Here is a 24837-nt window from a genome sequence, read left to right on the forward strand (position 1 = left end):
GACGTGTTTAAAGGGGTGTGTGCGTGCGTGTTTAAAGGGGAGGGCCGCCTGCTGCATGTCCCCTTCTGCCGCCGAGGTCAGGGCTGTGTGTGGCAAATATCAGGATGAGTAAACTACGCTCCTCTAGACTCATGTTATCAAACTACGGACAGAGCACCATCAGCGCACAATATTGACATCTCTTAAGAACAGTGACTGCATGCCTGATGCATGATCAGTTTACTTTTCATACCTGCAGTATGATTATTATTTTATCTAAATTTAGACTTTATTGATCCCAATTTGAGAAATTATTTTGTTGTAGCTGCAGGTTAAACATGCACATAAACATAAAATATGTGCAATAAAGAAGAATAAGGATGAGAATGAAACTACAAAGAATGTGTCAATGAACTAAGGATATACACAGAATAACAGCAATTCTAAACATGTGACTAAGTATATGAAGTTTTTAAAGATTTGGTTCAGTTAAATAGCTGGTAAATTTCACGTAGATGAGGTTATGTCTAATGCAAATTTCACATTGTTCTTATCTATATTTAATTTATGAGCATTTATATCTCCCGTAATCAGCAAGAACAGTTTTATGGATGAATAAATCAATACTTTAACCTTGATTGAGATCATTAGGCCCTACTTAAGACTGAATGATCTGTTTAGAAAAATTGGCTCTGACTGGCCCTGTTCCACTGTTTTGTTATTAACCTACAGAAAATGTAAAATCAAAAAATGTCACTTTTCATGACACAAAAGAGAGAAAAAAGTGTTAAAATGGTGCATGTGATCTGATCTGTGTTGTACCCTGGGATGTAATTATCTGAAGTCAGTCATTATCTTTTTAGAAAAATGACTATTTCTCCACATTCAAAATTATTTTTATATCCTAACGATGATGTCAGACTACATACGTTGGTTAAATTAACTTTTGATTAGTTTTGAAAGTCTAGATTCAGTTTTTATCACCAGGAGGATTTTGTGAATTGATCGACATGAAACATATTATTAACACATTCTTATTACTGAAAATAGAATAATAAAATGTCTCTTTTTACGTCATAAGAAATAGGTTTTAGTCATAAATATATTTTTTCCCCAAAAAAGGGTGAAAACTGTGAAAATAATCTCATAATTGTTATTGTTTTCCCTTCATATTATGCATCCAGGCATTTCATAATCTGAATTCAGTCAGTATTTTATCAAAAAACAAACAGGAAATTATGACTACTTCTCTACATTATTGGTTTCAGTTTCTACAATTATATGATCATTTCTTTGTCATTAAGTTTATGTGATAATTCAGTTTTCCTTGCAGTTCCTTAATGTGAACAAAGGGTCAGTCATCAAACTCATGACTCCAATTTAAACTATGCTACGCCTACATTGAAAGTAGAAATCTGAAGTCAGGCATGACGTGGTCCTCTAATGCAAATGGAGGAGGAATCCAGTGTGACTATGACTGACTACTAAACCTTTTCTCTTACTATGGATTAAGGTTGGAAGGCAGCGGGGGAAGAGCTTGTAATGACACACCTTACATGCACAGCAGGTGACTGTGGGACTCTCTGCATTTGCTCTGGCACTATCAGCATTATGTGAGTCAGAACATGTGTCTATGCATTCATATTCAATGACTGATCAGTGATCAAACAAGTGCCTTTCTTGTATAGCATAGCTTTGGAACACCACAGTTGTCTAATCTATGCTTCCATCCGCCATTCCCTGATCAAAATCTGTGGCACCAGTTTGGTTTGAGTCTGCATAAAAAAAAGACCCTTATTGTTCCAATTTATATTAGATCACATATCAGCTGCTGCATCAGATTTTTTGAGGAAGTTACAGCTGCTTGCAGAGAGTGTACACTTATCATGTGCCTAAAGATTGCACAAAATGTTTTGGTCCAGATCCATTCAGGCTTTTCTCTCAGCTTGGTAACCCACCCTGTCTCTACCCGACTAACACATCCAGCTGCCACTGCTGGAGAATGTAGCTCAGGCAGAGGTGAGTCAGACTGCAAGCAGGTGCATTTGGGACTTGATCTGTGCCTGCTTTTATCACCTGTCCTCTTTCTAGCACTCTCACTGATCTATGCTCAAGCCTCATTGTGTCTGCATAGTCTCCTCTGTGGTTTGTATCTGTCCATTATCGGCCCCGTCCCATTTATCTCCACATTTCTTCAGTGTATGTTGTCTGCGGGACAAATCCCTCTGTCTCTACCGTGCCATTTGGAATGATCCCACTGTGAAAAGGAATACACAGAGGAGGGACGCAGAGGGAGAAGTGAGACGGGCTTCTGCACTCACAGACAGGGAGTTTGGCCTCTCCGATACTTGAACAACCCCCCTGCAGTGTTAAAAATAACCAGCTCTTCATCTGACTGACCAGACAGACTGGGGCTTTGAGGGAGTATTATCTCTCTGGAGTTTGTTCAACAACCAGGCAGACAGAAAACACATGCGCACACACACATACCACACACACACATATACACACACCAACAGATAAAGGAAGAACAAGCAGGACAGACAGAAAGAAAACACAGGCATGCAGATGTTACATGAAGGGAGCAGAAATGCTACAGTTACTGTCATCAATCACGGGGCAACATTCTTGGCAACTGTAGCTCTTCATTCTCGACCTCAAACTTGTTGTTGTCTCTTTGACTACAGTTTCCAACCAGACCATTGGAAAAGCAAGTATATTTTTCAGAACCAATTTTTTATAAAATGAGATCAACCCGACACCTGATCATACACTATGGTTGCATGGGTTACAGCTAGGACCAAATAATTGTGGTTAGACTTTTGAGCCATCGTCGTTTCCATTCTCAGGACAGAACTGTTTCTGTTATCAACAGGATCTAATCATTAGTTTAAAAGGGAACTCCTTAAATCCAATAGGCCTGAATTTTTGTCTTCTTTCTTTTAAAAATGACCAAATAAAACATACAAATTCAAAGTTACGTTGCTATATTCAGTGTATACAGAATATCACAACAATGACCACTAAGAGTAATGCGGCAAAACAAATATATGAAGTATTTTCTGTTTATTTCTGAAGTCCCCATTCAGTCGGACTTGTCTTATCTATTTATTTTTTTCAGTATGTGAGGTTAGAGTGACAGAGAGAAAATGAAAACATGTTATCTTAATATATTTTTGGGACTGGGAACAACACACATTTTACATTTGGGATATTATGGCTGTCCAAACACGATGGTGTACAGTATATAAGGCTTGTACACTAACCAATTTCCAACCTTCCTGACTTTGGTAACTGTTTCTGATTATGCTTCAGTGTTATGATGAAATCTTGGTTTTAAGTTTTTTGTTCAAAACTGAAAACACGATTGCAAAACCGATTACACCATAAATCTCCCAAGGAAAGCTACACTACTGTAACCCTGTTTGTCTATTCTCTGATGACCTCTACTGGTCATTGAAAGCATTGCAGACATCAGTGGCACAAAAGAGCATGTACGGCACAAAAGATTGAAAAATACGGTCCTTTATTCTCCATATACAATATTACATGTCTGTTTGTGAATGTCTTTACTGACCATAGTGATGGTGATGGTACATCTTAGGCCTACAGAAATGTAAAAAAATAATTTGAAAAAGCTGTGTTGTAAAAAAGTATATAAGATGTGTTTCATTGCTGAATAGTCGAAAATACTTTGAAATATATTTACAATAAACTCAGTGGTGATACAAGCCAACAGCTTCAATACTGTTAGAATATGTACAACTAAATAGCTCCATGTGCCTGTGCGCAGATAGTAAATACTCATTCTATATAAGTTAAATATGCTTACACAACAAGTTATGTGCTTTGGTATGAGCATGTGATTACTCACATATTTCCTGTATTCACAGTAAAAGAACACAGAGGTCTTTGTGTTCTCTGTGATTTTCTGTGGCTTTGGTCATTATGGGAAAACTGGTAAGTGCAATTATTATTATTATGTTAGAGAAAAAACAGAATTAAATGCTCAACAGGATGAGCAATTGTGCTAGATTTTTCCTACTGTCATGACGGTAGGGGATTCAGACAATAATGGTTAAAACCCTTTGCGTGCACAGCCTGTGAATTGTTTGGTTATTTTTTCTATTGTAGAAATGTCTGAAAAGTTTTAGCAGCTGAACATAGCAAAAAGAAAAATACCTTGATTAACATTTTGGTCTTAATACTGCAGTTTTCTTTGCAGGGCCTCTTGGCTTGAGGCAGCAAAAATATGGTAGATGAAAATTAGGCTATGTAATAAAGAAAAAAACAGCCTTGGGTGTGAGACAGTCTAGACACTACTGCTCAAAGTCATATGGTTTTAATATAATGCAGTGATGGCGTGAGTCATTAGCTCAAAATATGCTAATGATATGCACCTTGTGCTGTTGGAATGTGGTGCAAAAATCCCTTCTGGGGTTTTCGATCTTTTGTCCCCGTTTCATCCTGTGCTCTTGTCTAGACATCCCACTTAAGTTTCTCGATGCTGAAGTCGCTGTCGTGGTCCAGTTTGGAGAGAGTCTTTCTCACCCGCAGGGCTGTGAGGCGGGCTTGTGGGCTCTGGTACCAACACTCCTTCATGATCTTCACAATGGCCAACAGGATCTACGACACACAGAGACAAATGTAAAATACCACCAGGCCAGTGCAGTACAAAGTCAACATGTGTTTACTGCTGTATCTGTTTAAGCACTAATACAGTCATTATGAGTCCTATTGAATATGTACTCTACATTTATCCATTTGTGAATCTATGTGAGAGCATCATCAAGTGCGTATGTGTATGTGTTTGCTTTAATAACTGTGTAAATTAGAGAGCATGTGGGTGCTAAAGCTTAGAAGTTGTGATAACCTGTAGTGAGATTTTCACAGTCCAGGAAAACTGCACTTGTGTGTGTATGTGTGCATGGAACTGTGTGTGTGTTGTGTCATCAGACTGCCTACAGGGTGGGAATGGAGCCTGTTGTGAAGACTGGGCCTCTGCTGGTCCACACACACCACCTTCTTCATCTCCTCAAAGCTGGGATCTAAGGGTACCAGGTCAAAGAAGGGAGGACGGTACTCTTCCACAATCCCTGAAACAATCCAAAAGAAGAAGAAGAAGAAGAAGAAGAAGAAGAAGAAGAAGAAGAAGAAGAAGAAGAAGAAGAAGAAAGTCAAACAGAAGAACAACAACTAATCACAGCAACAGTCTTGGTTGTGTGATTCAATGGGGTGCTCAGGCAGACTGTAATGTTACAATAAAGAAAGCTCACCATCAATCTCTTGAGTAGATAAACCACAAATTCATCTCCTCATACATTTTCAGAACATAAATTTCTCTTCATACACGGCCTGAAATAACACACTTGAGCATTGAGATAGTCGGCAGTGGGAGTTTTGTGAAGTATGTTTGACTAAACAAGAGAGCAGGGAACGATATCACTTCCCTGGAGACTTCATTGGGATGGAGATCTGCAAGGCCTGCTGAGTGTGTGTATGTGTGTGTAGTTGTTTGGGTGAGGACACACACACAAAGTTATGAAAGTCTATCCATCTGGACTGAGTGTGTTTGTGCACGTGTGTGTGCGTGGTCGTCTGTGCATGTATGTGTGTGTGTGCATCTTCAAACTGTGTGAATGGGCATCTGGACTATGTACAAGTGAGTGCTGACACCAGATAAGACTGTTTATAATTACTGCAGTGCTAATCATGAGAGAGGATAGTAGAGACAGACACAGACTACAAAAACAGTGGAGTGCTGAGAGACATGGGGCTAACTGCCTTTCACTGTAGACTCTACCAGAGCTAGGCAGGCATGACAAAGAAAACACAGTTTCAACATGAGTCTGAGTGGACATCAAATCAGAAAATATCCAGTGATATACACATGCATGTGGTCCATTTTCTGTAAAGTTTAAATAGGTACAAACTAAAATATATCTGCAAATGACTGCAAAAGGACGACATTCTACTAGGCTGTTGTCTCCTCACCATTGACAATGGTCCTGCGGGTAATTTCCCAGAAGACCAGACCCAGGGCCCAGATGTCAGTTTGCTTGTAGGACTCGAAGACGTCCATACGAATAGTCTCATCCAGCACCTCAGGGGCCATGTAGCGCTTGGTTCCCACACGAGGGTTGTTGCCCACATCAAGGTAGTCATGGGACTGAGAGTGTATCACAGCCAAGCCTGAGGAGAGGGCAGACACAGAGCACGATACAAACTTATCAAAATCAGCATGACATAGTTGTTTGGGCTCAACACACTGGCTGGATTTCCATCCAAATGTAACACAAATCAGCAAAAGAAAATGCAAATGAACGGTTGTATCCATCCAGTAGTTCTGCAATTATTAGGAGTCAGAGCATATGATAAGTAGTCGGTGGCGTTAATTCTCCAGTCAGAAAATGATTGTACCATCAACAAAGAGGGCCCAATATAATGGTGTAATTAAAAGAGCGCAGTTGAAACTCAAGCTGTGAAAACAAAAGTAGAATGATGGAAATTTGACAGCTTCTTCTTCTTCTCTCAGAGCTGAAACAGCTGATCAGTCATGTGAGTTATATGCTTGCTACACCAGAACAGAAATGTGTTTCCATCTCCTCATTAACATTTTTTCGAAAAAGGCAACAACCACTTCAATTGAGCTTACAAAACTTTTACTAAAGTTTTTAATGTTGCTGTTTCCATCAACCATGCAATAAAAATACACTGATGGAAACACACCTATTAATTCTAACTATAAGCAGAAATTGGAAACAGATGCAACTAGAAATCAAGCGAATAGTGATCTCGCAGTCCTTGCTTCTACTCACCAAGGTCAGCGATGCAGCACTGTCCGTTCCGCTTCACTAGGATGTTTCTGCTTTTCAGGTCTCGGTGAGCGATGGCTGGCTTTTCCTGGGAGCTGACGATCTCAGTGTGGAGGTGAACCAGGCCACATGCCACAGACAGGCACATCCTCAGGCAGCTCTCAGGCTCCAAGCTGCTGTACTGCAGGAAGTCGTAGAGCGAGCCCAGCTCATGAAAGTGGGTGACGAGCCACAGCTGGGTGCTGGAATTCTTGGATGTCATGTCAGAGGCTATGAAACCTAAAGCCAGAATAGGAGATCATGATTTCAATGTCCATCTTTTGGCCGATGCTGTCGGAAATGATACTGCACACTTTGTCTCACATGAATAATGCCTTTGGAACTTAAATCTGCTGCCGTACCCAGAATATTGTCGTGTCGTAGTTGTACAGTATTGTAGATCTCTGTCTCTCTGAACCAGGACTGCTCGTCCCTTGAGGAGAAGATCTTGACAGCCACGCTCTCCCCCATCCAAGTTCCCCTCCACACCTCCCCATACCTGCCTTTACCTGGAAACAGAGCAACATAATTACACAACTGCAAAGTAATACACAAAACATGGTAAAGGAGAGCAGTGACAAAGGAGACTGACCGACACACTCCACAAGTGAGATTTGTCTGGCCATAGTCCTCTGGACCAGATAGGGCAGCCCTGTCCCACTTCCTGATGTACAAAACTCATCAAAGATATCCTGGAGACAGAAACAGAGAAATACTCCAGATGTGAGAACCTAAAACTTGAACATCTTTGGACAGTATTGTGTCAAACATCAAGTGTCTCTTACGCCATATGTGGGGTCATCTCCATTGGGGACCTTGAGCATGGTGACATCTTGGGCTTCAGCGTTTTTCAGTCTGCAGTGTGCACGTCGGAAGCGCAGGAACAGCACCAGGCCACACACACTGGCAGTCACGATCAACAGGAGCAAAGACACTGTGATCCACAGCTCCGGACGACTGTGTTCAGGGGGCTTTGTTGTTGACTCTCCGTCTGGACACACATTCAGGAACAACACACACATTTTTGAGTTTGTAAAACCAGTTTGGAGCATTTCACCATATTGAGGGGGAGAGGTTTTATTTTGGAATTCTTTAGTAATATGACATTCAGTGCATCATCAGATCCAAAACAGGAAAGCCACAGAGCATCAATTTACTTTAACTGACCACAAGGGGGAACTAGTTACTACCTGGAAGGAAACTTTGAATCCCATCAGTACAGTAGTGCAGGCTGTGCACTGAATTGCTAAACTCTGACACTAACCACTGAGGCTCAATTCCACAAGGTTTCTTTAAGATGAACAGATGTGGTGTCAAAATATTGTAAAGCAATGGCTTTGGGTACTGACTAATGTTTGGAGGCGGCGTGATGAAGGCGTTGCACTGATTCTCTTGGCAGCAGAGGACAAAGAAGCGTGGAAAGGAGGTGAAGCACTGCTCCCTGTAGTGAAGTTTGGAGAAACAGCCCCTCTCCTCATTGCCGTGCACCCAGGTGTAGAAGCAGTGGTCTCCTCTGCAAGTTCCATTCACGCATGTGCCTTTCGCGTTCTCGCATGCGCACAACAGCTTCCCATCATCTTCAGAGTCTGAAGCACAAGGAAGTACACACAGACAAGTGTTGACAGCACCCATGTGACCGCACTCAGGCACAAATCTAGCTACATGCATGCATGTGTACATACAGTGGTACATTCTCAACAGTCAATGATCCATTGAGAAACCTACCAAGATGACTGATTGGGGCAATGTAAAGGAAAAGCACACGCAGATTGGTAGTGAAGTGATAAACTATACTTGTAAAGAAACCTTGGCTTCCTCAAGGGTAAACCCTAGCGGTAATAGAAAGAGATGTTAACGACATTTCCTGGCAGCCACAAGGCATCAATTAGATGAGAGAGGCTGTGTGGCTAACCAGGAGAGGTATTTTTGGTTTGAGATTATATAGTGCACAGTGTGTCTGAATGCAAGTTACAGAAAAACGAATCAACAGAAAACGAAAAGTCTGATGACTAATAAAGAGGCGTTCATGGTGATTTTCTACCCTAAACTCTCCCTACTTTGCAAGCCTCTGCATTATGGTGCTGAGATTTTCTTTGTTTCTGATAGAGGTAATCTGGTGCCCAGTGTGTGTTTAAGAAGTAATGACCAGGTCAGCTGGTAAAGCCTGAACTCAGGGGCTGCACAGCATACCAGTTAATGTCTACACAAGTGCATGTACATGGAGAGGCACAAAGACCGGCAGCAAAGACATCCTCATATACATTCATTTCTGTCTGAAACAAAGCCCTGCAGACAGAACATCAAACCTAATACTAATAGAAAAGCAAGAACCCTTCCGTCACACATTTAAAGGGACTGTATGTTCAAATGGTTAAAGTTGCATTGCTAAACTTTTGACCAGTAGGAGGCAGAAAGACTGACATGGAGCAATCCAATTAGAGACCTGTTTCTGATCATGTGACAAACACAAGTCAAATACTCCTGAGCCTTTTAGCTGTGGTTTGGGTGTTGCTTCTTTACTTGAACTCTGCATTTCATGCCAGGTAGGTAGTGTACACTCTGCCTGCTGCGAAACAGCTGCCTATTGTTTTATACTGGAGGGCTGGTGAGAACCGTGAGACTGGGCCATACTGTCTACATGCAGGAGACCCAAAACAAAGAACTAAAAGATGTTAGTTACTCCTTCATTTTAAAGTCACGTGATTCAGTGACAGTATCCAAAGTTTCCTTTAATGGAGCTTTTAGTGAATGCAACAAAGTGAATGTTGCACATTTGCCACATCTGAACATTAACTCACCTGCATGGACAGCAGAGATCGACAGAAGCGCCCCAACTAGCACCACTGTGAGCAGAGCAGAGCCTCCCATCTCTGTGAAACAGGAACAAAATAATCAATAACAGTTAATATAATCAAATGATAATGCAATTAGTATTGTATGTTTATTAGGAACAATCACAAAGAGGAACCAGAGATTTACTTTTGTGAAATATAGAAAGAAAAGGCCATTTCCATGTGCATTTCAAATGTACAGACTGTAACTTAATAGCGGTGCCTATGAGGACTCGAGCAGCGGTTAAATCCCGAGCTCTTTGGCAGAGGAAGCTATGAGGTCAAAAACAACAGGCCGAGGGCCCAGCCTGTCTGCCTGTGTTGTAATTGCATTGGGTGGGAAAAAGGGGCTTAGGGGAAGGAGGCTGAGACAGCACTCCAGAGTGTTTGTGTGTGTGTGCTGAGACCGTGCGTGGCGCTGTGCTACCCAGGCTCCAGGCCTGTCGACTCCTCGACTACCCTGCTCGCAGAGTAAATATTGATGGCTACGCTTCCTGCCATTGAGTGGCCCCACCCGGCTGGCCGGCGAGACTCAGGTCTGCTCATTGTTTAGGGCTGCACTGCAGAGGGTCACGCAAGCAGGAGGGCCGCCATACACAACTCAGCCTTTGCACTGCTAAAGCACAATCTAGTCTGTAACCTAACACCCAGGTGAGCTTAGACATGTTAGGTTTAATTTGAAGTGTGAGTGAAAAGTCACAAAATGTTGCTATTTTTTTTAGTAAAGAACAAGTTGAGTAGAATATTTTTAAAAGCGTAAAACACTGCATAAATACCTGCTGTAACAGATCCGACATTGTTTATCGTATCGCTACATACACTGAGCTAAATATGAAGTGGGCTGAAATCTGCATACAATCTGGACTCCATCTTTGTTCGTCACAAAGGAATTACATAAACTGGAAAAATGATGATGGTGATTCATTCACGATACTTTTAACTCAGTCTAAAAAAGCAGACAAGCACACATCAATACACGCACCCACATAAACCCTGGAGTCTTTTAAGGTCTTTCTTTGTCTTGGATATGCTGCTGTTTGACAGGTGTTGAGAGTAAGGGGCAGTTTTGCTGGTTAGGTGTCATTTGAGTTTATGAGCTGGCAGCTTCTTTAATCAACTGAACGCAGGAAGAAAATGATGCTTGCAATCTGTATTACATGCAGAACCTGAGGTCTGTGCTGTAACCTCTGAGGTGGGTGGGGTTAATCTTAAATCTTAAATGTGTGCATTTTGTGTGACTCAGAAACTAGGTGAGATGTCTCAATGTGGTCACAGGTCACACTCACTGCCTGCGAGACATTACTCCTACCCTGAAATCAGACTTTTATGCTGTGAGAAACTCAACCAAGATGTTTAAAATTAGCTCAGAAAACTGGACTGATGGCTATAGATAGTATCTATTAAAATGATATAGAACAATAAATGAGATTCAGACACATGTACAGTCCTATCCACATACAAATTAAAATAGAAGCATGATTTCTAAAATGGGCAGATTAGCCATTGCAGAGCATGTTTTATCATCATCATCACGTATTCTTATAGACGTATTCATCCTACCTCACAGCACACAGCAAATAACCCTTGACCTGCACACGTCTGGCACTGGAACTTGCACATGTCAGCACGAAACAACGGATATCCTCTTTTAGTTTTGATGCATCTAGCTACATGTATTTAAGTACAAACAGGAAGCCATCACACAGTCATTTCGTTAAGTCAAATGTCACTGAAGAGAAACCACAGGACTTACGGTGTTCTGCATGAATATCTGTGCTTTTACTGACACGACACTTCTGGTGCCTGCTTTTCTTTATTTTCACACCCTGTTTCACCAATTTTCTTTAAAATGCATCTATTCGAAGAATAAACACGGCTGTTTGTCCTGAAAATGCGAGCGTGTTCTGAATGGAGTTTCCCATGTTCATCAAGGCATCAAATCTAATGTAAAATCTGTGATAAAAATGTCTGACAAGCTATCTTTAGAATTTCCTCCTATCTGGGATAGCTGCGAGGCCCCAGCCCCAGCTCAACACATGAGAACTCACTGCACTCAGCTATAACTTGCTAAAACCACAAGCCATATTTGACAAAAAAGCAAAGAGCACTTCCTGTATCATGCAGCCTTCATGTTAGTGGTGGTTAATCTGCGGATCCAGTGGAGGAATAGCCTAAACAAAACTCCACCCACAGGATTTTATCATCCACAGGATCCCGACATAGGAGAGAAGTGGTAATCACATCCTCCATCGTGGGCATCCTGACTTTAGACTCCAGAACACTTCCTCTCTCCTGTTTGTCTCCATTCTGTCCAACACTACACCCGTGTGACCCAAGGGGAAAAGATCCAATTGTCATCTCTTCCTCTCATCTACTGAGCTTTGACTCAGGGAGGCAGATCTCTCATTCCATCTGGATGACTTTGTGGTTGTAGCGGTGGATGGTGGGGGCATGGCATAGCACAGCAGCCTCCCACAGCCCCTCCACTGAGGCCTCATCACACCAAAAAGCCCTGTGACTCTGTGTCTGGAAAGTAACGTTAAGCAATGTTACTGTAAAAGCTGCTGTCATGTGGTTTAAATGCACATACATCACATTCAGCTCTTTTTTAATGCCACACATTTAAAACGTGTCTGCTCTCAGTGTGTTTTAAGTGGTAAAACCCCTAAATCTGTAATCCAGTGATTGTGACCGTCTGCTAGTTTCAGTGACAGACTGATTGTATCTTCATTTCACAAACAAAGCTAGGCTTGGCAGGCTTTATGGCTCAGTTGCTGTGTGCATGCTCTCACACGTATGCCTTCAGTCAATGCATGTCTGGGGAAGAAAGGGGCACATATACCTCAGACATACTGTGCACACAAACTGGTCTTTGCTTCCAAAGAAGAAAGAAATAAGAGCCGCAACTACATGGTTTGGGTGTGAGCACCCACCTGGAAAGAGGAAGGCCATGTAGCTTCCATTAGGACCTATACACAAATGCAACTTTCGTCGCCTGTGTGTGTGTGTGTGTGTGAGTGTGTGTGTGTATGTGTGCATTTGTGTAGGATGGGCGAAGGAGAATAAATCTAGCATTTATTTACAACATTTAAAGAAGTATTTCAGCCCAATATGTTCTGAAAGAAGGATGTTTCCTGTGATGCAGGAAGTATTTAGATCCTTTACCGTATAAGTCCTGCATTCAAAATCTTAATGAAGTAAAGATACGTATTGTGACCAAATGCACTGCTTAAGGTATCAAGGATGACACCTGACAGTATTGTGTTATTCTGTATTATATAATTTGATTCCTTTTACAGATGCATTAATATTTAAGCAGCAGTATAATGCTTCAGCTGTTTGATGAGGTGTTACATTTCGCTACCTAGTTACAGGTGATATATGTAAAACCCTAATTTGTAAGGTTGAGTTGTAAATCATAGCCTGACTGATACCGGATTTTTGAGGCTGATACTGATATTTCAGAGTTTAAAACATGCTATGATTATATCAGCTGATTTCTAACATAATCACATAATATTTTTGATTAGAATAACATTAAGAATTATTACAAAGACGTACATTGGTCTACTTACCTCTTAGTCAACAGGGTCAAATAGAAATACTCAAGTACAAATACCTCAGCATTGCACTGCACTTGAGCTGGCTAAATGTACTTTAAAGTACTTTCCACCCCTAGCATATGCAGATATATTTCTCTGTAAACGTAAACTTTGAGAGGATAGTTGAGTTTGCTGCTGTTAACGCGTCTTTGGGTGAGGTGGGCCACTTCTTGACACCTGTCGGTTCACACCTGGAAACACGTGGGGTGACGTATGGCGCTGTCAAAGGTGACTTAGTGCTCAGTGTTATAGCTTAGAGCTACATCTTTGGATATTTAGTGATGGCAGTTCAGCTTTAGAGCACAAACAGAAAGAAAAAGTCGCGTTTCGCAGCACGAGCCTACCTGTTTCCCGCTCGCCTTTTAACTTGACAGCCGCACGTCTCCCATATCAAAGTGTCCCTCGGTGACCAAAGTAATCGAGTAAAAGCGCATTTGACACACAGCTGGCTCCGTTTAGAGACTGCGGTGAAGTTACTTGTCAAAGGCAGAGGTTTCATCCACACAGAGATCACATCCTTTCCTTCTCCGGTGACGACCAACAGCCTTCTCGTCCGCAGTTTTTCCTCTTGGCTCCACAAAAAAAAGAAAAAAAAAGGCGAAAAAATCCAACTGCTCACTCCTTTAACTAGTGAATCTCTCATAAAGTGTATAAAAGTCTATTCAAAACAAAGAGCAGGCAGCTGCGTCCTGACGGGATGTGGTCTATCTCATCTCGGTCCAAATCTGCGCTGATAAACCGACAACACGAACCGCGGCCGTCGGTCTGGATCCAGCCCGAAGTCCTTCCGCTTCACAAGAGAAGGCTCCCCGCCAGTTCACTACCATTAAGCAACAACATGCTTTTTTTTTTTTTTTTTTTTTTTTTTTTTGCTGTCTATCCTGATCTAAGGCGAGATTGCATATTTTAAAGCGCACACAGTGTCGTCCCACCCCTCATTGTCCCGCACAGACTCTGCTCTGGCTGGAATGTGTTCTCATAGCTGTTTTCCTGTTGCTCGCTGAACCTCATTTTCCTCTTTCCCCTGTGGACTGCTGTCTGCACTGCACTGACAGGAATGTGCTTCAAAGACCCCGCTATGACACAATAACACGTCTCCTAGCGAAAACAAGCATTACTGAACATCTCGCATTTTGATCAGCTGTTTAACTGTTAGTTGAGCAACTTCAAGGTCCCTTCCAGACATTTTCAAAAACGTTTGAAAATGCTTTGCTCGGAATTATAAATTGGGTCTAACATGAAAAAGTTCCATTACCTTCTTGATTTTAAAGGTCTAAATTCTTTGATTCCAGCTTCTTGAATATGGACATTTTCTCTCTTTACCCCTCTATGACAGTGTGAACTGATCATTTTTGGGTTGTGGACAAAACAAGACATATGAGGATGTCGTCTTGGGCTTTGGGAAACACTGATCAACAATGAAAATAATCGTTAATTTCTGCCCAAAAGCCAAACATATCAGATGCTTTTAAATCAATATAGTGTTAGCAAAGAGCTAGCAACATTATCATCATTTGGAGCCCTGTTTCTGTCCATCTGGTGAATGTAAGTCCCATGTTCGCTTTCTTTTTGCTCTGTTTTTGGTCTCTACCAACTGGCTGTTTTCTCTTTAAGTGCTCCACTATGTTCACCAGTACATCTCTAACTTTATCTGTCAGCTGAGCAGGAAGTGTGCAGTGGATTTGTGAAACTTTTTACACTAAAAACAGCCGCCTGCAGAAGTCAAAGCTAGGAGAGCAGTGAGAGTGAGTCTGTGTGCTGTTAAGATGAAACATCCATGTGAAGTTATAAGTAAAGTTGAGGTCACTTTAAGGTTGATTTTTCTCTTTAAAAACATTTTTTCCTGCTCATTTGCCTGTCTGATGTATTTGTTGCATATTGTAAAGCTTTCATATCTCCTCAAACTGAGGTTCACACAATGATGCTCAAGAGCCTCTCTGTTACAGCGATTGTGGCAGTCAAAGGGCGTCCTAGATGCCAAACAGACTCTGCTGTGTGAAAACGCTTCATTCAGCAGAGCCCGAGAGAGATGTCTTCATGTCTGTAATATAAATTCCCCTCCTTGTTCTCAGGCTCTGTAATCTCTCCGTTTTTGGCTTAAGGCTAAAGACACAGCTGGAAGCTCTCACGTCAGCTGTCTTGTAGAAAAGAGAGAAAATTGTTGTTCTTTTTATAATCAGCACTTATTTTTCTTTTCTGCTAATCTCAGTGAGCCGCTCGGTCTTATTCCCTTAAGGTTTTTCTTAAAAGCTTCCATTTGTTGTGTAATCTAGTAGAGCAAAGGAAATGGGATATTGCTTCACCCGACATTTTTCCATGTTGTCAGTTTTTCAAAAGCAAATTCTTCATAAAGAGAAGCCATGTTTTACTTCCACTTTAATACCACTTTACTCATATTTATGCTTCCTTGTGTCATACCTCATTTTCACAGGTCAAAATCTGCACAGTCTGGTCTAGTGTGTTACAACTGTATGAGGATATGTGTCTACAGTCTGAGTCCCCATAGACCTGGTTAAAGGGTAACGTTGGTCTTTTTCAAGCTGTTTTTGTGAATAAGTGGCTAATGGGTACAATTTTATGAAATTGGTCCAGTACTGAGAGTACGAGAGTGCTGCAGCAGGGCAATTACACACAGCAATGTACGTCCACTAAAAGTGTTTGTTTTTGCCACTTGCGGCTCAGATTGTTATTCTGAGTGTCTGGCAACCTTCTGGAAAGGATCCCTCGAGAGATAGACCTTTTTGTTAAAGAGTAAGATCCTTTTTGTTTTTTGAGTAACAGTGGTTATGTGGCTCTCATCAAGGCATCAGAGTCCATTTACAGAAACAATCATTTTAGCATCATAAAATACACTTCAACAGTCAACAGAAACAAAATTAAACTCACTGAAACCTCCTTGCTTTGTCTTTCAACTATCCCAACAATCACCAAATCTGGTTTGGTTCAAATAAATCCTTAATTCATCAGGTTGGACGGCTTTGATGAGTGTTATAACCACTGTTTCTCATTAAACAAAAAGAAGCTTACTCTTTAACAAAAAGGTCTCTGTGGGCGTCCTTTCTATAACAATCTGGGCATGTCAGTGGCAAAAATAAAGACTTTTATTGGACATACATTGATGGTGTGCAATTGCCCTGAAGGATAAGATTGCAGCCCGTTTCACAGTTGTTGGCTGCAGCGCTCTCGCTCAATACTGGACCAATTTCAAAAACCGTCGTCCCCATTGGCCACTTCACAAAATAGTGGAAAAATAGGGCCCAGGCTGAAAAACAGCATTAATCTTTAAAGTCGAATGTGTTCCTTCTTTGAACTCTAGGAAGGTTTTTATTTTTGATCTGACCTCAACCATCCAAGTTCCTCCCCCGTGCAGAGGAAGTGAGCCGCAGTACTGAAAATATAAAATGACCGTGTGTCACTCTTAGAATGAGCAGCTGCAGCATGTTTTCACACAAATAATCTAAGGAGGATTCCTGAACACATCAAAGTAGCCATTTTGATTATACTACCACTACAAGCTAATTGTTATGCAATGATACCGCACATTGGATTAAAAGATTTTAGGCCAGGGCTCAAAGGCCATCCCATGCCACTCCAGGGAGGGCATTAGGGGTTTCCTTAAGAGTAACCGAGGTTACGTGCCAGACAAGAAGCTCATCAGTCACACGCATACCACTTAAGGATGTGTTACGCTTTTGTACCAATACCATATATTCATATCATAAAATAGCAACAGCAGGGTTGAGGAGGTATCTTTAAAATCTTCTCACTAAATATGTATTATGTCCTGTAACCACACCAAACAAACTATCACTACAACTGAGGTAAGAAATACAAACTCACCTGCAAAGGTCAGTACATTTATTCCAAGCTTGCATACAAACACACATCTGTCTCACACTTTATCAAGTTGTTGTGGACCTGAGCTTCTTGCTTTCACTTTAAGATAAACAACCCCAGAAATGATCCTCTAATGTTTTGCAAGAATAGCATCTAAATACATTGTTTTTTAGATAACACATTTAAATATATTTGCTGTAATTAGAATATATATTGCTGTTATAGCTGCTGTACGAGTCAATACCAAGTTGATCTATACACAGAATATTTTAATTCCAATGCAAGCTGGACCCCAAAAGAGATCACTTGCCTCGATAGATGCTTCATGTATGATGGGTAGCATATTATTACCAAAAGATTTCCTGAGTAACATTATATACAAGATGTTTCTTTGCTGTGCAGAGGTAACTCAAACATGGTACATTATGTACCAGCAGACTGAGAAGTTGTATACCAGTGAGCAGTTTTTCCCATGATCTGAGGAAATGTTGCAGATGTGGCTCAGTTCCTTTTTTCTGTATTATCACTGGTAACATCATGCCACAGCCAAAAAGCTTGTAGTATTAACATTCTGTCAAGAAGACATAAAAAAGGCATCGAGCAGATGCTACATGTTGCACACAGTGAGTATTGGATAACCGACGAAATTGAAATGGTGATTTATTTAATTTGTAGAATGCTCTAAAATTAATTCTGTCCGGAGGAATTATAATTTTGAGGCTCAATTAAGAGTTGCAAGCTCAAAACTAACTTAAACTTTGCCCTGGTATTATGGGATTTGCCTACTGGCATCAGCATCAATAGCATCATCTTTGCCAATAGCCAAACCCTGTTGAATCAAACCATCCCACAGATGTGACAGGAAGTTAGATCAACTTTATAGATGTAAAAAATATGCTTTTGACAAAAGCCAAATGTGTTCAACACTGACTCAAACCCTCCTGTGCCTCCATCGGTGTGCCACTGTCTGTAACAGTCATCCGTCATTATGAGAAGGTCCCATTACGTCCAGTTGAAAAAGGGGGAAAAGATCAACAGTTTTGCTTTGGTTGTCCTGCAGTTGAATACCATGCTGGCACGCTACTTGGAAATCATTCACAATACACAATTTGTTAAAATCCTCACAAATGTTGTGCTTTCAAAATGAAATAATGTCTTTCAGTATAACTTTGCAGCCCCATGAGACCTAAACTGCCAGTCCACCAGGTAGGAGTTGCAACATGAAGCAGCCATGTCACTGTATATCTCCAAAACTAAATAACATTTGGTCAACACAATTTTCATCTTTCCAAAGTTGCTGAAAAACATATCCAGCCAATTCATTCAGTTTTCTCGTGTTGATCCCTAGCCAAAGTTCAAACCCATCAATAGGTTTTAATTGTCCATTGTTCACTTTTAAACTTGTTCTGCACTTCCCTTTTCTTAAACAGATCAAGCTGGCCTCAGAGTCACTGTAATCACATGCTCAGCCCTTGTGCATGACTTTATCACAGTGAAACTCTCTGAGGAAAAGAGAATAATGCTTCATTTTTGGCTCGAGGAATGTTTGGACCCCTTGCATTTTTTCTGTTGGTCTTTTTCCTGCTGCCTCTTCTCCCTCTTTTTCTCCTCCTTGGCCTCCTTATACTTCCAGACAGGAGGCTCCAGGTAGCCCCTCTGCCTTTTCTTCTTTTTCTCTTTCTTTGGAGTGGGCTCCCCAGACTTTGTCACTTCAATCTTAGGAATACAGCCTGAGGGGAAGATGCTGTTCCTGTGTGCCATGCTGCGGGGAATGAAGCTCCTCATGCCACCTGGCGGCATGCTTTCCCTGCGCTCTGCGTCCTGGCAGCAGGAGGTCAGAGATACGGAGGTGGCTGACACAGCAGTGGGAGAAGCTGAGGTGACAGAGCCTTTACTGTGGGACACTGTGCTCTCCTCCAGCTGCTTGCTGCCGTACTTTTCAACCAGTTCAGGGATGGCAAACCGTCGCTTGCCAATCTCTGGGGGGCTGCTGGGACAGAGTGGGTGGCAACCAGTGGCCACCAGGGGGCTGTGGATGCCTGTGGTCATCCTCACCATGTGGTCCAATACCCCATTTTCTTGGGGGTCGTGAGGGAAGCTGAAAGAAAGGCTGTCTTTTAAGCGCTGCCTCAGCTTCTGACTGGCTGTTTTGGTGGCAGTGGCCTTTGCTACCAGTTGCTTTAGTTCAGGCCACTCTGGAATGTAGCTTTCACAGAACTGCTCAGCAACAGGATGAGCCTGCAGGCTGCGTATTCTTCTGAGAGTCTCAAACCCTCCTGTCCTAATGACCCAGTCCTTTAGACCTCTCCCTTGGACCAGGTCCATAGCATTCATGTCTGCACCTGCACATGAAAATGGTGAGGAAATAGCAGAATTCAGTGAAAATGAGGAAACAAGGTAATAATTATTGAATGCCGAGGGAACTGACGAAATCAAATGCTCCTTCAAGTCAGTAAAATTACCCCACCGTGTGGTCACTTTGGAGCACAATTCACTAGATATGCAGCGTAACAATACCAGAGGTAAATCAGGTATTTTCACAGCATGGTGGAATGGGATATAGATTGCAGTTTGGTGACAACAATATACTTAACAGAGTCAGAGTCCTGCTGATAATACTTTCTGGTTGCAATAATTCAGTTTAGCCCATTATTAGAGGGAGCTGTGTTGATTTATAAGACTATAACAATACACTTAATCAACAATTAAGGCATTAAGACAAAACCAAGAACACCAGGCATATATTTGTATTCCACACACGGCTCAAGTTTGCCTGTGAATACAACCTGATAAAGGGCTAACTTTGTCAATCTGTCTCTGACATAATTGGACTTTTAATAGAACGCGATTGGAATTTTTATAGTGCTATCCTAAATGTGTCCCTGTAGAGTTTATACAGGTCTAATCCCCTCGGCCCAGAGAAAGATCAGATTAGTTCACAGATCAGATGTCCTGGTGTACTCTTCAAATCACATGTATACAACGCTTAGTTTTTGCAAATGAATTATACTAAATATCTGGGCTGACTGCCTTTCAATACGTCTATTGTCCATTTCTGCACAGACAACAGATATTCCTCCTATCTGAATTAAGAAACACTGCAAAGTTTACTGTAAACTTGCAGTACCAAGACCGAGTACTTGCACCATAAACCTACCATGCATTATCAGGGCAGACACACACTCCTCTCGGCCCTGCAGGCCTGCCTTGATGAGGGCTGTGAAGCCGCGGGGATCCCTGATCTCAGTGTCCACACCAGTGTAGAAGTTAATGATATAGTTCAGAATGGTGATGAAGCCTGGATTGAAAGAAACAACATTATGGTAACGTGGTTGGGCTGGCTCGAGACTAGATGTTGAGGTACACATCATCAGACACACCTGCCTGGGCAGCAATCATGAGGGCAGTATTTCCATCATTGTCTTGGTGGTTGATGTCTATTAATGGACATGTGTGCAGCAGGGTGACGATGTCTACAAATCCCTTGCTCACAGCCACCATCAGCCCATTCTGGAAGGGAACATGGTATAGTCAAATTGAAGCTTTACCATTTGGGAAAACAGATTTTTGCGGTTGTGTCAAAGTCACTTTTCTTATGTGATAAACAGGAAAATGAAATCCATCTCACCCTGCCATTGATGTCCAGCTCCATGGCCTCGTCTTTAGTGACTCCTCTCTCCAGGATTCTGCTGAGGGATGTGGGGTCATTCTTAATGCAGGCCTCATACAACGTCTTAGCCGGCTCTGTGGGCTTTTCATCCTTTTCATAGTCGGGCAGCACCGAGTCATCAGAAAGCACACTATCTGAGTCAGAATCATCCAGGAGGATCTCTGAGTCCTCAGACGGGCCTACGCCCAGGTGGGGGTCATAATTTGCCATGGCCATTGGACCCCCTTCTGCCTGCGATCACACCTGGTTGTCAGGTCTGCTGCACACCATCCACATCTTGAATAGGAAAACATTCAGAGTTGTTATCATCAACACAGAATGAACAATTTTAATTTTATAGATTTTTCCTCCAGCCCTCTAACAGCCATGTACTACATGTGAGTTAAAACTGAGCTGCCAAAGGTGGGTGTGGTGAAGAGCATAACTTAACACTATCAAACACTGTGCCTACAGCATTCATAAAAAGAGAGAAACGCCATTGCTGCCCAGTCAGAGCTCGTTTTAAATTAAGGTAGCTGTAACATCATTTTTGGGTGCAAAACTTGCTATAGAGGTAGGAGACTTTCCCTATTGGCCACTGAACAAATGCTGTGCTTGTGCAAAGTGTTGATGATTGTCTAAATATCATTACAAATACATCTGGTTTAGTGCTATCTCCTGAGGAGTTCGTACGGTTTCTTCTCCTCAAAATAAGCATCTGACACTAGTTCTAATTCTGCAAGTCTAACAACAAAACAATGCCAGCTTTGGAAGACAGCACGTTACACAAATCTGAAGACCTGAAAGGGCCTTGTCTATAAGGCCCGATGCCTAAAGAAGATAAGGAGCTTCACCTCACCTCAGCCCTCCTGTCAGAATGGCTGATCCATAAGTCTGTGATCGTCAAGATGGAAAAGCTGACTATATAACATGCTTTTTTTGCCAATGTTTGTTCACAGGCTCAGTCTATTTTATAGAAATGTTACTATGACAACAAATATTTTCACTTTATTTCTAAATACTGTTAAATGTAATGTAAATGTTAAAAATGTGCAAGGCATGTATGTATATATCAACAAATAAATAACAAGAAATGCTGCACATCTGTAGAAGCTCAGCCTGTGAGAGTAATGTGAATGGAGGCATAGTAGGAGGAGTGTACTGAGTCGAGAAAGGCCATATGGTGCCGGAAGCAATGGGAGGCTAGGCTAGTGACAGCGTCTGTCGTGGTGTCTTAACCATGTCACACTGCTCTGCAGCACAAGTACACTGGGGTATCCAGTGGTTTTCTGCTATAAATCAAAACTATACAAAGTGTTATCTTTGAAGTATGAAGTATATTTTGAAAGCAGCGATGATGCCATTCCTCATGGCTCAGACTTAGGACAGGATAGCCTGAGTCACTGTCAACGTTTTGAAGGAGCTGCAGATGAGAGTGAGAAAGAGCTTGATTCCTTTCCAATCAGGGATTGAGGGTTTCATTCGTCAAGATGCCTTGGCGCAGCTTACATCGCTACACCACATCCACACTAGGCACTAATTCACACAGATAACTGCACAGACACAGCTTTGCACCTCCGGATAATTATTCAATTAATGCTCAGTTATGAAAGGAATAACATCTTTTGGATAAGACCTTGATAAATGCCGATAAAAATGCTCGATAAAGGGGCTAAACTTTAATCCTACAAACATTTGTGTCTTTTTCAGGATTGTGTCATGCAGAGGAATCACACAAACTTTTCTGTTCAGTTAAACTCAATTCAAAGGTACTTTTATTGTCATGGGAAACAGATGTCTGCATTGCCAAAACAAGTGCAAAATAAATTTAAAAAAGCAGGAAAAAAATAACAGAAATTGCATTACTTTTCTTTCTCTTCCGCATTCTGCACAAACATAGAAAGCTCCTACTTTAAACTCTGCAATTGTGGCCTACACTTCCTGCTGAGCAACACCTTCCAATTTGGTCAACTTCTTCCTCTGAATCCTTAATATGGGCTGTTTCTGTTCCCCCTCCAAACTGTCGAGTGAAAATGTAAAAAATATGCACGCATCTGTGCCAAAGCAACGTGAAACCTCTGGGAACAAATAGTCAAAGTCTCACCCTAAAACAATGCAGCCATGGGTCAGTCCTCTTCTCTTTTTTTCTCTCTTTTGCTCTTGGTGGTTAAATCATCCTCAAACATTGGACTTCCACTCTTCCTGTTGGCTCTTGGTAGAAACTGGTTAAGTTTAAGTTACCCAAACTGACTCCAGCTGAACGTCTTTCTCCTCCCTCCATCTCTGCTACTGGCCAGTTAGACTGCCTCATCAGCGGCCAATCCATCCAGGTCCCAACATAGACACTGCTGTCCTAAGTCAGGCAACATGCTCTCTCCCTCTCATCCTGATTACAGAAGATTTAAGGATTAAGATGAAGAAACAGACAGCAGCCAACCTTGCTCTCCTTACAGTCTGTTGAGTCTCTTTCTGCTCTCTCCCTCTCTCACTTGTCTCCACAGCTCTCTCAGAATCTGTCCATCCACAGCTCTCTGCTGCCCGTCTGTTGTGTCAGAGCAAACCTCTTTAACGGTCCAAATAAGTGCTGTGACTGAATTGTGGAAGCTATGGTTCCCTTATCTGCTGTACTGCTGAGGACCCCCTGCCTGAATAATTTCAGCATGTCTGTGTGACAGGAGACAGCATCTTGGGTCTGTTTTCCCATGGAAATCCATTTGCTGGGACAACAAACTAACCCTGCTGTTACTCTAAGCCTGGGGGGCTTGGTAGTAATTATTCCCATGACAGGGATGACACACACAGACACGAAACACATGGACACTGTGTGCACACAAATGCTCAAATACAAGACACTAAGCACAGGCAAACACTGTGCACCCACACAGATGCTCTAAATGTTGGAGCAATCAAGTGATTTGCAAAATCTGCATGCTTACATTACAAGAAAACAAAGCGCACTGCTCTGATATAACATCTTCTCTTAAACATGCCTAAAGGGAGAACAACGTCAGTACCCAGATTTTCTGAAATATGCAAATTTATTTGTCTTTCTAGCCTGGTTTGAGTGTAGTTTTGCATGAAAAGAAATATCACTAATCTTGCAGTGCACTGAGACCAGGTCAAGATGCTTGAATGAGCTTTTTACTAGTTTCACATTAGTTTAAGCCTTCAGCTTGAACTGTGATCACAACCGGCCGAATCCCATATGTGGACAGAAATATCATGTTAACAGGTTTATTGATAGCATCACGTGCTATCATAGGTGCAGGTAAGCAGATTGACCCTGTTATTGAATTGATCCAGTAAGCCCTATCTGTGATTTTGTGCGACTGCTCCTCTGTTAAAGGGATGCAGACTGCCCCCTCCTGATCAAACTGGGAAATGCAGTGCTTGGACACGAGTCTTGTCAACAGTATGTAGTGCAGTTCAACAAGATATTCAGAGAGCCCATTTTTAAATGTAGCCACAACATTAATCCTCTCTGCAGGCTGCAACTCTCCATCACCTACAAATATATCCACAAACTTACAACAAGGCACATCTTGTTTGCTGTCATCTTACACTTAGCACTTGGTCTCTGCTCTTAACACTTTGAGTGGAACAAGTTATTATCAAGTGCTTCATGCCAGTAAAGAGCAAACTGAATTCGATATCAGATGCCCATCATCGCAGAGCCCCGTCTTGACTAAATAATGCCACTGTGACAAATTGGACACTCATTCAAAAGCTCTTTGATCCTGAGATTTATAGTTGCTGATCTGCTCTGAAGAGTTAACCAACAGAGACATGTTGTTGATACCACCCAGCTGAAGCTGACGCACCTCCAACAACATAATCCCACTAAATCCCACTGAATGCCCCAACCAATTCCTTATTAGAGACTGCCCCTTTGGCTGTGAGACAGACCTATAGCATTACTCTAACCTGACCCATTAGTCAAAAGGTGCTATGTTTAGAATTTGAGGTGGGTCTTGACTCCGTACTGATATGAAACACAGGAAGAGGAAGAAAGGGGCATGCTTGAGGGGAAAGATTTATAGCCTGTGACAGGCCAAAACAGACATGAAGTTGGAGTCGGAAGAAAC

At 41.8% G+C, this 24837-nt stretch overlaps 2 protein-coding genes across 2 annotated transcripts; both read right to left on the reverse strand.

The window, feature by feature from the left end:
• Nucleotides 1–3478: 3478 nt before the first annotated feature.
• Nucleotides 3479–14261, reverse strand: acvrl1 (activin A receptor like type 1). The gene is made up of 10 exons (XM_070968594.1): nucleotides 13611–14261; nucleotides 9632–9703; nucleotides 8183–8419; nucleotides 7619–7824; nucleotides 7426–7525; nucleotides 7196–7342; nucleotides 6798–7073; nucleotides 5974–6171; nucleotides 4945–5075; nucleotides 3479–4605 (listed from the first exon to the last, which is right to left on the reverse strand). Exons 2-10 carry the CDS (start codon nucleotides 9699–9701, stop codon nucleotides 4459–4461), a joined length of 1512 nt encoding a protein of 503 aa, XP_070824695.1. The 5' UTR covers nucleotides 9702–9703; nucleotides 13611–14261; the 3' UTR covers nucleotides 3479–4458.
• A 3488-nt stretch (nucleotides 14262–17749) lies between these two features.
• On the reverse strand, nucleotides 17750–23077 carry ankrd33aa (ankyrin repeat domain 33Aa). The gene is made up of 5 exons (XM_070968738.1): nucleotides 22857–23077; nucleotides 20732–21049; nucleotides 20484–20613; nucleotides 20261–20401; nucleotides 17750–19445 (listed from the first exon to the last, which is right to left on the reverse strand). The coding sequence occupies exons 2-5, from the start codon at nucleotides 20987–20989 to the stop codon at nucleotides 18628–18630; spliced, it is 1347 nt and encodes a 448-aa protein (XP_070824839.1). The 5' UTR covers nucleotides 20990–21049; nucleotides 22857–23077; the 3' UTR covers nucleotides 17750–18627.
• Nucleotides 23078–24837: the final 1760 nt, after the last annotated feature.

The sequence above is a fragment of the Chaetodon trifascialis genome, chromosome 8, assembly GCF_039877785.1.
Source record: "Chaetodon trifascialis isolate fChaTrf1 chromosome 8, fChaTrf1.hap1, whole genome shotgun sequence".
Classification (NCBI taxonomy): Eukaryota; Metazoa; Chordata; class Actinopteri; order Chaetodontiformes; family Chaetodontidae; genus Chaetodon; species Chaetodon trifascialis.